At 36.0% G+C, this 16,602-nt stretch overlaps 1 protein-coding gene and 1 pseudogene across 1 annotated transcript; both read right to left on the bottom strand.

Annotated features, from left to right (window-relative positions):
• Positions 1–21: 21 nt before the first annotated feature.
• LOC139881284 (uncharacterized) lies at positions 22–606 on the bottom strand. The gene has a single exon (XM_071865787.1). It carries the CDS (start codon positions 604–606, stop codon positions 22–24), a length of 585 nt encoding a protein of 194 aa, XP_071721888.1.
• Positions 607–7,322: 6,716 nt separating this feature from the next.
• Positions 7,323–8,474, bottom strand: LOC139881283 (probable receptor-like protein kinase At1g11050; annotated as a pseudogene).
• Between the last annotated feature and the right edge of the window lie 8,128 nt (positions 8,475–16,602).

Below are 16,602 nucleotides of genomic sequence, written 5' to 3'. Positions count from 1 at the left end.
GTTCTCAAATTTAAAAGTTCTCTACACCAAATCCTCTTGTCCCCTCACTTCTAATTCCAACAGTATCGAACAGTGATCCGACAAAGGGGACACCAAATTTATAACCCGAGCATTCGGATATAAAGCCATCCACCCCTCGGTCGCCAAAACTCTATCAAGCCGCTCACTGATGAGTGTACCTTGATACTGTCCATTACACCAAGTAAAGCGAGGACCATAGAAACCCAAATCCCTAAGCTCACAATATTCAGCCGCGTCGCGAAAATCTTCGATTTGTCGACTACTACGAAGGCTCTCACCCTCTTTTTCATCAAGTTGAAGGAGTTCATTGAAATCTCCTCCGACAATCCATGGCAAGGATGATTCTGACTTCAAACGTCGAAGCATATTCCAAGACTCGAAATGCCTCGCCGTAATCGGATGACCATAGAAACCCGTACACCTCCATTTATCATCTATAACCGCATCAATGTGTCGCTTCGACAAAGAAAGAACCCTAACTGGAACCACATCCTCATTCCAAAGCAAAGCTAAACCACCGCTGCGTCCCTCACAATCTACACCAACACAATTAAGAAAATCCAACTTCACTTTAACTCTCTCCATCTCAGCAACAGTTAATTTTGTCTCACACGAAAACACATAAATTGGTCGTAAACGAAGCAACAATTGCGCCGCCTTATGAACCGCAGAAGAATGGTCGAGACCCCTGCAGTTTCAAAATACGGAATTCATTGTGTCCGGCGGACCAGGGAATCCTCTCGCTCGTCGGCCGATTGAGAGTCAAAAATATTGTTGAATCCTTGACTGGAAACCGAATTAGCCTCTACCATGTGTAAAAGGCTTGTAAGAGTACCTACCGCCACCCTTGGGTCAACTGTTCCAGCCTTCACCATCGCTGGACCCCCCGGCAGGCATCTCCCTTTTCCCTGTATTAATACTCCCCGTCGCCCAGCCCTCCTCACCGCCAGAGCCGGCCACCGAGCCGATCTCCCCAGCGGCCACCATACCACCCCCGCCTGCACTGGTTGTCGAATCCCAGACTCTCCCAACCTCGTCCCCATCACAGCAACAACCCCATCCCCATCCCCATCCGACCCTGCACTGCCCCGGCGTCCCAAATTGAATCGTCGCTTTCGTCCTAGCAGGCTCTGTAATAGAACGACGAGTCTCCTCCCTTGCCATACCAGAACCTCCAATCGACCCACCTGATCCACTCGCCGAACCCACCACATCGCCACTTAACACCGACGTACTGGTCGCCGCTTGCTCTGGCTGCCGAACCCACCTATTCGCGAGTCGACGCCGCTTGAAGGTCGAAAGTTACGGCTCGAGAGCGAGATGATTGGACCCAACCAGCGTCTGAGTCGAGGCCTTGGGCTGCTCCGTGCTCTGGGCCGCCTTTCTCTTTTTTTCACTTAGGCCAGTTATACAGCCTACCGAACCTACAGCCTGGCCCATCACCTCTCCATCAGTTGACTCACACGCACCACCAAACTGACCGCTTTGGACTAGCGGAGCTTCTTTTCCAATTGGGCCTTCCGCCTGACCCAACCTAGCTGGCCCATCCGCTACATACACAACACCGCCTGGATTCTGGCTCAATTGGCTTCCCTTTTCACTTGGGCCTACCGCCTGACCCAGCAACTCTGGCCCAACCAAGCCACTCACAGTAGCTCTTGGAGTCCTTGCCTGATTAGAATACAAATTCTGATTTGAATTTTGATTTGCCGCAACCGCTTACTTAAACCCAGGAACACCCCCACCTGACTCCTTGCTAGCCACACAACCCTCACCACCATCGGCGATCAACAGTGGCTTGGCCGGCTGAAAACTTTGCGATGAACCTGCCTTCAACCAAGCGCCATACACCTTGGATTCCCTCCGAACTACCCCATACTCGCTATCGACATGCGTAAGGAAACCGCAATTATAGCAAAAGTTTGGGAGATTATGATATTGAAAAAACACCCACAATTTCCGCAATCCTAAAGCGAAATCCGGAAAATTCAAAAGAGCTCCTCTCCTTAATGGCTTGTCTAGCAGAACCGTAGCCCGAAAGCGAAGAGATTGCCCCCACAACGCTTCTTTTTTCTTGATTCCATGTAATTCAATCGGAGAGCCAAGAGCTTTTGCAAAGGCATCCGCAATTGCTTTGTTCAACAGGCTTAACGGCAAATCGTTGATTTCAATCCAAAAAGCGCCGAATCAAACACATAGTCCACCAATCTCTCTATTTGATCCGTCATAGCTCCTGACAAGCATCAATCTCCGTTCAAAGGACCATGTATCCCCCTCAAGCGCTCTCTGCTTATCTCGGATATTCTCAAAAGCCACTTTGAAGTGATTGTTTCCCATACTCGTAACATAGAAGCCCTGTTGCGGCCTCCACATTGCATTCATCAAGCCTCTCAGCTTCTTCATTGTGTAGATTGTCCTGGAAAAAATCTTCACAACCACCGTATTGACCCCTTTCGCCTCTACATCTGCCACCTGATCATTAACCACATCAATTTCCTGAAATTCATCTTCCGTCAAACCTAACGCAACAAGAATTGAAATCTGAGAAGCCATAATGAAAGGAATCTTACGAACACACCTGATCTTGTCAGACGGATAAAAACCAAGCTAGGAGCTGTCCTAAAGAGAATTTTTTCTGTTATTTAGGTGGATCCCACTTGTTAGGGATTTTTAGCGTATTCAAACACTGAGAAGTCTTTTGAGTTTGAGTTTGCGTCCACTACTATACTAGTTGTTTACGATTTCGACTTTATTTTTATAATTCGTTTTATTTATACAATTTCATCAGTATAAAAATCTAATTTAAAATTAAATAATAAAATCAGACTATGAAATGAATAGATCAAATACAAATTGTTATTGTTAATATAATAGAATGGTTATATTTGTATATATATAAAAATTTAGGGCAGACCTATATGCATTTTGAGGATCAAGATCCAATCTAATTTTTTCAAAAGGAAATTACATATATATATATAATGTGTTCAGCAAAGTTATTGAAGTTTGTTTTGATTTAATGGAAGAAGTTTGTTATATATTCAATTATATTTTGTGGATTCGAATCCCTACAATGTCAACTATTTTTTTATGTTTAACTTTTCTACAAGTTTTTTTTATCAGTTGCGTAAATAAATTAAATACATAATATTATTATTATTATTATTATTATTATTATTATTATTATTATTACAGTAAGTTTAATCTCAAATTACTAGTATAATAATATTTTAAAAAAAAGTATTATTAATGTACCAGACTACGAAAATACTTTTTCAAAAAATTTAAGATATCGATATCTTGGAGGAAAAAAAAATCGTAACTTTTAATACGAATACAAAATTCTTTAAAACAAAAAAAAAAGAAATATCTAAAAATAATTTGATAATATGTATATTTATCATAGAGCATATATTATTATTTGAGTATTATAATTTTATGTATAAATTTTTTATCGACATATATCAAGATCGAATCAATTATTAAGTGCTCAACTATTCAAAATAAAATTTATCCATAATTTTTTTCTCACATAAAATTATTATTTTATTTAATTTTTTTTTACATCATTTATTTATCGGTCCCACCCGATACTACCCATATATATATAGAAAATAATACTGCATCAAGCGTTCAAGATACAAATGAAATGCCACATGACATATTCTTTGTACAACAACATACCATTCCCAAAATCTCCTACCTTTGGACAAAAACTCGCTACAGAAGCAGACCACAAGAAGATAGACTCATTGTATCACTGAAATGAATTCCTTAGAGACAAATAAACTAAAATACTAAGACAACTGTATCTACTGATCTGCGTGATAAAGAAAATAAGAGATTTCCTCAGCTGCTTAAGTACTTATTAAGTATTAATAATGGCCAACAGGTTGGCAAGAATTGTTGTATGTGGTCCAGCGATTTGGAGGGAGCGCTGGGTGACTTCGAGGAGCATAATCCATCCTTCTTCCACTTCTTCCACTTCGGAATCTATGATTTACAGGATTGAATCTGGTCGTCTTATACCTCGACATCTGCCAGGTATCGTAATCGCCTTCATCGTTCCAGTTACCTCGAGATCCTGCTCCCCAACCCTCATTATTTCCTTTGTCCCAATCATCATCATCATTAATATAATCATTACATTCCCATCGGTTCCTTGATTGAGGCTCATTCCAAACCTCATCTTCTCTACCCCCATCATTTTGAGCATCATCATTATCACAATCCGATAGCTTCCGTATTGGTACAGGCTTTTCCCAAGTGTCATGCTCCCAATCCCACTCAATATTATTGTTTTCCAATTTTTTTCCTTGCTCTGTCTGAGAATTCTTCTCTGCATCTCCCCATCCAATGGAATATTTCCACCCATCCAATGGAATATTTCCACGGTCCCAAAGCAACATCCCCAAAAATAATAACTGGCTCGTGCTCTTTTGTATCATCATCGGAAACTTCAGGATCCTTATACGAGTACAAGTAAAGTTGAGGATTGCATCCCAGTCTATCTCATCTATGTAAATGTCGGGATGAGGTGGCGATAGGTTACACGGACAGTTGGTTTCTAAAAGCTTACTCCAAGGAATACTGACTGAAATGCAGAACTTTTCCTCCAACAAAGGCACAGTTGGCTGTCAATCAACCGAAAACAGAACATCGGAATAGTTAAATACTCCATGCATGTGGCTAATATCGGCATTCTAAGTTAATCCAATTTTATGAGTAAAGGTACATGGATTTACAATTACACTGCAATAATGGAACTCTCCAACAATTGAGGATGCATTTTTCTTTTTCAATTAAAATGTAACTTTTCTATTTATATATTTATGTGCCAGTAAGATACCTGATCAGATACCTAAGAAGATTTGTTTCTCTTCATAAGAACCGTACTGGCTGCTCCGACAACCATGGAACAATTTCTAACGAAGCAGCTGTTTCTGGAAAAGCACATGGTAATATCCGAACTACTGCTTACCAAGTTGCATAGAAGTCCACTAAAACAGCTTTGTCTGATTTCTCCAGCAAGTCATCAAAAGATGCAAAAGATTGCTTTGTTGCTACAACCTGTAAAAAAAAAATTCATTCAGCATACCAAGATTAATTATTTAAGAAAAATACTTGCTACAGCTCAACATCTTCCAATGGTAGTACCTAAACGGGGACATATATAAACATAAAATGAACGAAAATATGAGGTCAGATATGACAAAAATCTTCATAAAAAATGTTGAAATAACAAAGAATGCTTTGTATGATATAACAAGTAATGGAGTAATCTTACTGGAAGTTAATTCCTATACAATTTCAAATATACAGATTGTTTGGATAGATTATCAGTATGCAATAACATGTCAATGAGTTTAACAAATAGAATCAGGTGGTGATTAGTGACCTACCAAGCTTAAATGCTTCTTGGTGAAGTTAGCTGTCTGGTGCACTCAAAGACAAGGCTGAGCTATCCACAAAGGGAAATATTATTCAGGGTAACTTAAAAACAACAACGTATGATATAGAGACACTTTCCAATGTGGTTTTAAGTCCTGTCTGGAAATAGAATGATCTTACATAAACTTACTACTTGTGCCTTTGCGTAAATTCTTAAGGAACTTGCATAAACTTTTGTAAAGAAGGATTTTAAAAAGAAAACAGATTATTACCTTGATAAATGATGATTTGGTGATGAGTCCAAAACATTAAGACGTGTTTTCTTTTTTATCACACAAAACAAATCTTGATTTCCAGGAGGGATTGGAACAGTGACAGTGAGTACTTGCAATGACTGCGTCCATGAATAGTTTTCTAAATCAAAGCCATTTCCACTGTTTGGTTCTGCTCAAAACCATCCACATTCAAGTAAAATGTCAAAATGATTAACTATAAGACTTGACTTCTTATCAATTCAATGATAATTCAAATTTCTTCTTGATTAAATGGGACGCGATTCACAATATAAACAAAATAACAAATCCCAGAAAACAAAATAAAACTATTGATGATTAAAACGATGAAATTACCGTTAATATACTTCTCTTCCTTCTTCTCCTCTCCAATCTCCATCTTCTCTTCCTCTGGCAATCCAATATTATGAGTGCATGGTTTGGATTTTTCCTCTAAATAGCATATTATCGCCATTTTTGGAAGTAGCTCGGTCGTGGTCATTCTGTGGTTCCTGTTTCACTCACGCTTGAAGAAAAGTGGCCATGGATCGAAATAGATCTGGTACTATACAAAGAAGGAAAGAAAAAGAGATTTTGAAATCGAAACAGAAATCATCGAAGAAGAGAGGGGCGACTTTGAATCCTTTGTAGAAGAAGAGAGGATACAGAGATCGAGAATCGGTTGATTACGGTATGAAGAAGGAAAGAAAGGAAGGATTCCTTCAGAACAGAGTCAAAGAGATGCGACTGAGGAAGGAGATTCAATGGACGAAGAAAGGAGAATCTCTTCACGCCACGCGAGAATCGCGTTATACGCTGATCAAAAAGCCCAATCAAACTCGCTATTGTGTTATCCAATTGCTTTGCCTAAATGAGAAAGATACCTTTAAAATCTCGACTCCGCGAGGGATAATATCGGAATAAGCTGAGCTGTCGTAAAAAAGTTGAGCTCACATGTCGTCGTGCTGTGGGAGAATAATTTGGATGGTATCTCCTATATAAGCTAAAGTGATGATTGGTTTCTTCCTTTGACTGCTTCGCCGTCCATCCGTCTTCATCGATTTAAAAGATGCCGTTCTATATTATTCCGTTAATATTAATGTTTGGAGAAAACGGCTTGGCGATATTTGATGTTGTTTTCTTCAATTCCGTTAATATTATGTTGATAAAAGTCTTTTATTATATTGCAGGTCACAGACAGAGAAAATGAATCAACAAAAGAGTGGGTATGCAGAATCACCAAGAAAAGTGTAGACAATTATTGGTTTCAGTAATCAAAATTCGAAATGTAAAGATCAAGGAAAATGTAAACTTCGATGCATATGAATTGTATTATACTATATTCATTGCGTCGGAAAAGTGACCGTTAATGACAGAAATACTAGAAAATAAATTTCATGATAATAAAGGACATGTCTCATTTGATCATTAATCTTAAAAGTCAATTGCAATACTGAATTAACAATTAACAGCATCATGCAAACTTTACATAGGGGGAATGTGTCGAGACTTTATGTTAACAAATTGATAAACGTATTAACAAAAATGATACTCCTATTTTAACTAATGACTTGTACTTATATCGCTACAGCTATTCCTCGACGTCGACAAACCATGCCACACCGAAGCTCTAAACGATTAATGGCTTAACGGCAACGGCCGATCAGGTAAACTCGGAATGTCAATATCACCCTCCAACATTCTTAAAACATCTTCAATAGTAGGCCTAAATGCAACCATCACATGAGCACAAAGTATCCCCACAAGTATATATACCTCTCCATAACCCCTTTAGGACCATTCTCCCTTATCTCCGGGTCGAATATCTGCTCGAAATTCCCCGATATCGCAAACTTCCAAGCCCAATCTGTGATCAACACCATGGTATGATCACTCGAAGACATTTCGAGCACTCTTCTCCCACTCATAATCTCTAATATCACAATGCCGAAACTGTAAACGTCACTTTTCTCCATTAATTGTCCGTACAGCATATTCTGGTGCTAAGTAGCCATGTGTTCCTGCTACTCTGGTTGTGAGATGTGACTGACCTTCTAAACTCTGTTTGGCTAAGCCGAAATCGGCTAATCTCGCTTTCATTTCCGAATCTAAAAGTATGTTTGTCGTCTCAATGTCGGGGTGATAGATTGCAGGTTTTAGTCCATAATGAAGGTATGCTAGTCCTTTAGCCACGTCTAGGATTATGTTCTTCCTTTGCGGCCAAGTAATTAATTTCTTGCTGCGCAAGTAGTCTCCTAGACTTCCATTAGACATGAATCGTAAACCAAATATCTTCCTTTACCATTCGATCGATCACTCGTAACGCAGCATCCGCGAAGTGAAAGCAAATTCCTATGCCTTATTTTGCTAATGATCTCAACTTCATTCGAGAAGTCTTCGTCTCCTTGTGAATCTAAGTCGTTCATTTGCTTGACAGCAACAATAGAACCATCTGACATATGTTCCTTGTCCGATAAAATTCTTCCGCGAGAACCCATTTGTGGCTCGATCAAGATTCGAGATCCGGAATCATTTTGCGACAGAATTAGGCAATATATTCTCCTTAAATCTGCTAACAAATTCTCTATCCGAAGCTTTTCGCTTCCTTTTCCTATACAAGACAATTAACCCCGAAACCAGAAGGATACCGATAATTACGCCGAAGAAACTAGATAAAAATTTAATCAAGTCAAATGATCCGTTTTTCGAGCTATCGCTTGTCAATAATGGCAATGACAATATGCAATAGCTACTAATTGAGACGTTACCTGCAAACCCGCTTCGAGACATGAGCTGCAAGGAGTCAACATCAAATCCCCTTTACAAGAAGAATCCGAGGAAGTCGTTGGACTGAGCTTGTCGATCCAATCTTGAGTTTTGATGATTCCTGCACAGCTAGAAATGTTGCTGACAAACCGATTCGGATTAGAAAAACAGGTAGAGCCTAAAGAGTCGTGTAGAGATTGAGCTGTGAACTTGGATTAAAAATCTTGCAAACAATCTGAGGATGAGCTAGTGTTTGGGAGCTGGAATAGGTTTGTGTAAGGTGTTGGGCTATTCCTATCCCAAATAAGCTGAGAAGTGTTTGGCAGCATTGTGTTCCGTTATTTCCCCTGTACATGGTGGAATTCCAGTTTATCGTTTCGACGTAGCTGAAATCGATTGGACACTACGACGACGAGGAAGTTGCTGCATTGATGGAGAGGAAGAAGATGAACACAAGCAGCTTGGTCATGTTTTCTTGTCTAATTTTTTTTGATCTGTTGGTTAAATTAAGAAGATATACTTACTGGCTGGTCATTTTGTTTTTTTTTTTATTGAATGAAGTTGCAAGTGGGTAGTATGCCTGCCAATGTTGTAGTCAACAGTCAACACAGGAAGGCGGCATAATGACGCACGTTTCTTGCTTTCTCTTTCTTTTCTTAGTATTGAATTGAATATAGTTTCTGATAACTAACTAATTAGATGCATGCTGACATTTCTTACCTAATGAAATTTTTAAACTAAAAAATTAAATATTACAAGTAGTATTCATCTATTTTTAAGAACAGAAAATTCATTCTCTGAAGAAAGGGGCAAAATAGAGGTTTACATGTTTGTCTTTTTTAGAAAAAGACATGTGGAAATTACAATTATTTTTGTTTTAATAAAAAAGTTTAGATTCTTTTTGTATATTTGCTTTTCGACAATAATGTATAAATGGGAAAACTAATAACGTCACTCCCTTGTATAGATAAATATACTGTAGTTGAGTACTTAATAATTGAGTTCCTCCTTATCTGTTCTTTCAATTCGATCATCCAAAAAGCACTTTCAAATTCCGGTCACACACTTGCGTCTCCACAAAACATTTCATTTTTCCGACAAAATATTAGGACTTATGCAAAAATCAGGAGCTCTTTGGAATCTCTACTACAACTTGAAACTGTTACATTTCTTTCTTTTCCTTTTCTTTGCTTCAAAGATTAATAAGTAATTAATACCAAAATCAGGAAGGACCAATCAATTCGTACCCAACAAGTCGAAACGCCAATTTATGATTCATCTGTTGACATTAATTGCTTCGTGAACCCTGCCACCATGGAAATTATAGAAAACCTGATGGCTTCTGTCAAAATAAAAAGTAGAGCAAAGAAGAGAAAGTGTGGCGTGAGAGTGAATGCTGTTGCAAAACAAGTCCTAGTGAAGCTAGGAAACGTTCTGGAAATTAAAGCTGCAGAAGGATTAGAAAAACGTAACAGAAAAGAATCAGGACCTTGGTAAAAGACGATTTGAACTGAGGACTGAGGAGGAGCCAAATAAACATTGTGTAGACTGGAAGGACCTTGTCCAAAGACGGGAAAAACTTCAGAAAAACTTCAGGACATCATTGATAAAACAAAAGCATGTAATTGACGGAAAACTCTACGGAGTTGAACGAACCGATGGTTCGTTCGAAGCAATTGACGGAAAATTAGAGGGAACCAATGGTTCACTCAAAGTAATTGACGGAAAAATCGAGTTCTCTAACGGAAACGTTGGTTCACTTGATAAACCAAAGGTAATTGACGGAAACCATTTTATGGTTAATCGAACCTATGGTTGAAACCAAGTAATTGACGGAAATGACTTAGTGATCAATCGACCCATCGGATTAAATCAAGCAATTGACGGAAACCACCTAGTGTTTACTCGAACCAACGGTTCAATTCAAGCAATTGAAGGAAATCACATTGTAATTGATCGAACCTACAACCACTTGACGGGAACCGAAATCACAGTACAACTCCCCAATCTGAAAGGATTAAGGGTTTACTATTGATTACACTTATTCAAGAAGTCGACGGACTGAAATTCAGAAAAAATAAGACAAGAAGTTTTTAGGGCTTTTGATCGCGCTGAGGTATCTTATACATTCGTGCCCTCAATTTGCTGTGTCTTATCTAGCTATGTTATGATTAGTGTTTTTCTAGGGTTCGAATTAGACTTTCTTGCCATCTCATTTAACGTGTATGCTCCTTCGTCATCTAAACCGTAACTCGATCATATCTTCCGTTCCTAACTCTATTATATGCTGTATATCTCTACCTTATATATATATATATATATATATATATTTTGAAATCTACCTTCTATTTTGTAACTACATTATGTTGTAATATTGCCAAGCTAGAAATAAGATCAAGATTATAGTTCATGGAATGAAATAAATATAAAAGTATTTTGACATAATATGACGATCCTTAAAATAGCGTTGAGTTTTATTCAAATCAAATGTCTATCAAGCGAAATCAAAATTTAAATTTACTATTTCTGAAAAAAAAAATTTATTGACTGATTTTTTTTACAAAAAATCTAAAAAATAATCGTCAACTTCAAAATACTCTTTCAATAATTATAAATTTAAATTTGAGATCAAAATTATTTTGAAATACATATTTAGTTTCGTCATACATAATGATTGATGATCATGAACTATAAAAGCAAATCAATATTAAATAATCTTTTGCAGACTCAATTCTTAGTACTTGTATAGATATTGGCTTTGAAATACTAAATATAACACTTTTTCTTGATTTCATTTGTCAAAAAAACATATACTATGATATAAAATCAGAACACCATCTATAATTGCTTCCGATATTTATTTTAGGACATTTTCGCGCGAGTATCCACACTATTATATTATATTATATTATATTATATTATATTATATTATATTATATTATACATATAATAATTGTTACTTCCAGAAAAATTACGGTTCAATCAGGGCAAAGTTTATTTTCAGGTGATGGTTGATTATGGGTATGGTGTCTTCTAACCGGTCTAGACAATAAAAGAGCACTGTATTTTACATTTAAGCCACAAATTTCTACACCTATGTAATTAACATAGGCTATATTATTAACTATATCAGATTAGTTTATTTATTGTTCTCGTCTTATACTACTTCCTTCCTTTCCTATTGAATAATAATAATGATTTATTAGTAATATTATGTTGAATTCTGCTGTTATGATATTCAAGTTTGTCATTAGGGAAGAGAGTGACAGGAAACCAATTAAGCACTAACAACTGATATCATAAATTCAACAATGCCATGCATTGCATTGCTCGCATCTCCTGCTGAGATTAATGTTTACCATTCCAAAATAATCCATAGTTGCTAGAACTATACTTGATATCATAAATTCAACATGTCATGCAAGTATATCGAATCTGTTTACTCTTAAAAAGGGGCTAATTAAGCATATAAAATTGCATTATATGATTGGTCTAATAAAAATACATAATTAACATATATAAGTCAAATCATTTATTGTAGTAGTTCAAAGGAAGTTGTATTGCAGTAATACTCAACAGCAAAGCTTTTTTTTAGTCTCAACAGCGAAGCTCCATCCCTGCAGCAAAAACATTTTTCAATTAATTAGCGAGTCACACTAGTTCAACTCACTAAACACTAATTTAAAACATTAATTTTGCACACAACTAAGAGAAGATTGTCATTGACGCCAAACCAATTTCAGCATTGAAAATAACAGTTTGGCTGACAATTCTCATTCACATCAATCATATCATATATATATTTCATTTTTCTCAAACATAAAAACTAGTCAGAAAGAACCACAACAGCTATTTATATAATTTGCAGACATCAATGAATGAAAGCAAAGCCTGAGCTCTTCACTGTTTATAAATCAAATTTTATGATGCATCACAATACGAGAGTCGCAATGATAATAATCCTAACGATCAATCCTAAAGCTGTAAAGCTGTATTTATTTTGCACACAATTGACCGCAGATAGGCATTGGCGCATTGAAAATAACAGTTTGGTTGATAATTCTCATTCACATCAATCATATCATATATTCATTTCATTTTTCTCGAACATAAAAACTAGTCAGAAAGAACCAAAACAGCTATGACAGCATAAAAGATAAGTTTATGTAATTTGCAGACATCAATGAGTGAAAGCAAAACTAAATTTTATCATGCACACAATCGTTCTTATCTATCACGATACCAGATTCGCAATGATAATATTATTCAAGTTCACAACTACAACAACAAACCAAATTTACTCCCTCCAATTGAGTATGTTCCTAAGCTAGAGACACATATTCTTGAAAGCAAAAGGAAATAAGGACTTACTACTCGGCGGGATTAGTTCCCCCCTTAGATTGAACAAGTTCCTGTATAATGCGACATTCATCATTGAGCGTTGTTACCGAACAAAATCAAAACCAATCGTGTCAAACTCGATCTCAAGAAAACCCTAATCACATCCCTAAAATTAAATTACATTAATAATATGAAGAAAAAAAACAGATCGTAGATTAGATGGACTTTACCGGCAGGGCGGACACCATACTTCTTCAAGAGAAATTATATATCGTCGGTGGGTGTAAAGTAGTACTTCCTCAAGAGCGTGACCGTCCCGTACACGTAGCAGCAAGCTGATATCTGCATAAGGAGCATCTTCGTTAAGATATGCATTGTTGTAGGGCTAACGTCACTAAATCTTCCTCTCTCGAGCTTCGATTCCCTTTGGCTACACCAAAAGACGAAAGTTATGTGATAATTTCCTGATGTTTGTGGGCTGAAAAATAAATAAATGTTATGCAATTGTTTTAGTTTGCACCCTGAACTATCTAAATATTTACAATTGAGTTTTAATCGACAAATTAACACTGGAAGGACGTTGGAAAAAAAATAATACCACCGATTTAAAATTATAGCTTGAAATCTAATTAAATCCAAAAATCTAAAATATATATGTCAAATTACTATTCATTAATAAAACGCCATGTGTCGGATGTTGATTTGACAATAAAATTTGTAATTGAATTTCTAATTGAATTTACAATTAAAATAGATTTAAAATTAAAAAAATCTCACTATTATATATAAAATATGGTCAGCATGGCATGCATTTCCCTCGATTGGATCGTTAATTTACAAGCTTGTCAAGCCTCGAAGCATCAAAGAAATTATATAATAAACTGTACGTAAGACGACAATGACATTTTCGCAGCATGCATCATATGCATATATAGAAAGCTATCGATCATACACACGAGTACATTGACAAATGTAGGAGCTCCAGCAACGTATAAGGTTTCGTTATAGCTTTAAGCATGCGTGTGTAGCATTAATTTTAAAGCTACACTAGCAACCATTTTTTCCTAATCCTAGGTCTCTTTTGAATCTCTATTACCACTTGAAACTGGTTACGTTTCTTTCTTTTCCTTTGCATCATGAAAGAACAACAAGTGATTATTACCAAATCAGGAAGGACCAATCAATTTTTACCAACACCAATTTATAAGGGCAAAAGCATATAAAGTTGCATTACATGATTGATCTAATAAAAAACTAATTACATAACTAACATATATATAAGTCAAATCATTTATTGTTGTTTGCTCAAAGGAAGTTGCATTGCCGTATACTCAACAGCAAAGCTCCATCCCTGCAAAAAGAAAAAAAATTCAGCAAGTCACACGAGTTCCAACTCACTATACACAAATTTAAAGTAAGACCAGTTAGATCAATGAAATGACTCCGTACAGTCCAATTAATTTCATTTTCTGAGACCAGAGTTAAACAAAAACCACAAATTTGGAGCCAACGTTGCTCAAATTAATTATGAAGACTATGACAATGAGCTTAGTCAAAAACACTGTATTTATTTTGCACACAACTAACAGCAAATAGCCATTTCTGCTGACAATTCTCATTCACATAAATCATATATCCATTTCATTCTTTTCAAACATAAAAACTAGTCAGAACCATAACAACGACTATGACAGCATAAAAGATAAGTTTATATAATTTGCATATAACAATGAATGAAAGCAAAGCCTGAGCTCTGTACTGTTTATAAACCAAATTTTATGATGCACACAAGCGTTTCTAACAGGAGAAATACCCTCTTTATTCATTCTTTGATAATACCAGTTTCAGCGTTTTTATGTTTGCATTACTAATTTATATGGTAATAATAAACAGATCCATTTTAGATTAGATGGACTTAATTTACCGGTAGTGCGGCCATCAAATACGTTGCAGATGGCTGCCCTGGAATAGTCTGCGAAGGCGAATACGCCGATAAAAATGCCGATGCGCTCAAATGTCCTAACAGGCATAAAAAGCTCCTTCATTTTCGTTAATGTTGTAGGGCTGACGTCACTAAATCTTCCTCTCTCGAGAAAAAAACCATTTTGGCTACAAAAGATGAATCGAGCTACTGTCTGTCTGTGTGTCTATGTGATAATTTCCTGTTTATGGGCTGAAAAATTATTGTTATGCAATTGTTTTAGTTTGACCCTGAACTATCTAAAAATTTACAATTAACTTCAAAAAAATATAATATTTACAATTGAGCTTTTAATCAATCTCCTACCCTAAACGGACTAGAATTAGAAAATCCAAATCAAACTCGAACAAACAAATTAAAACCAAATTGTTAAAAAAAATAAAAGAAAAATTATAGTTCTAGACATGACGTCCATCTATCTAAACTATAAATTACATATATACCCAACTGTAAGTGTGATCAAATGAAGATCTAGCTCAATGCCGCCACATATACTGATTCCAATTTACATGCATGCAGTCGCAAAAGTTCCTTATATATTTTTCATATGAATTATTAATTAATGCATTTATACAGGGAATATATATAACATAGTTATAATTAAGTAAACTATAAATTTACACATATGTAGGGAATATAATATATTTTTCATGCAGTCGCCATCGTCAAAGCTACTTCCTTCTCCAGCTTGATCAAATAAGACTAACGGCAAAGCTACTTCCTCCTCCACCACCCCCCACCCGCGTCCAATTACAAAGTGGGATAGACCAGCTCAAAATGCGTTAAAACTAAATGTTGATGGAGCAGCGTTCAATGATGGTACTATGGGACTTGGGGCAGTTCTCCGAGACCACAAGGGAAAAGTCCTCTGTTCTAAAGCGGTTTTTGCTGCAGCTAAAGGGAATATCCAGGTAATTGAAGCTCACGCAATCTTGACAGACTTAGAAATGACCAAATTTTGTGGGATCAGGTTTTTTTTGATTGAACCGGATGCTCTTAATGTTATAAGCGCTTTTAATGGCCAACCTTACAACTTGCTTCCTTGCAGCAATGTAATAGATGACATTAGGATTTTGCTAAGTTTTTTTGAGAATTATAATCTCACTTTTCTTTTGTAAGGCGAGAAGAGAACCATCTAACACACAATATCATTAATTCAAAATGATTTATTCTTTTAACTATTTATAAATTAATACAAATTCAATTTATCTTAAAAAAGATATCTAGTTTAGTTTATTTAATACAACTCTTTAGTTTATTTATCTACCAAAATAACAGAATTAAAGTACAAACTCATAATTTACATGGATATTCCCTATTAAAATATTTTGCCAAAGCAACAAATAAGAGAATTCAAGTATGTACATTGTTCGATTTGAAGCCAATAAAGTAATTTAATAGTAATATTTAGTTTAGCTTACTGAAATCAATCAAGTATCCACACTCACTATCTTTCATAATCCAATAATATGCATTGCTCGATCAGAATCTTACCCTCTCCTCTCTCAAAATTAAGTCGAAAGTAAATTTATTATTTGAAATAAGCAGTAAGTAATTCTGTTTTTTTTTCCTTCTTTTTATGAATAATAATAATAATAATAATAATAATAATAATAATAATAAATCTTACTTTAGTTTATTCATTGCCAGTTGGACTTGACATTTACCGACCGACCGCTCGCACACCCAAAGAAAAGGAATCGCCAAATCAATTATCAGACACATAAAATTAGTTTTTAGGATCATTCGATCGAAATTCTCTCTTCTCCGAAATTCCCAGAAATTTTCTGCAAGCTATCAATTGAATTCCAGATCTGTATATTTTGAATC

The sequence above is a fragment of the Rutidosis leptorrhynchoides genome, unplaced genomic scaffold (assembly GCF_046630445.1).
Source record: "Rutidosis leptorrhynchoides isolate AG116_Rl617_1_P2 unplaced genomic scaffold, CSIRO_AGI_Rlap_v1 contig14, whole genome shotgun sequence".
Classification (NCBI taxonomy): Eukaryota; Viridiplantae; Streptophyta; class Magnoliopsida; order Asterales; family Asteraceae; genus Rutidosis; species Rutidosis leptorrhynchoides.
The sequence above is the reverse complement of the archived record's forward strand: the minus strand, read 5'-3'. Positions and strand labels throughout refer to the sequence as shown.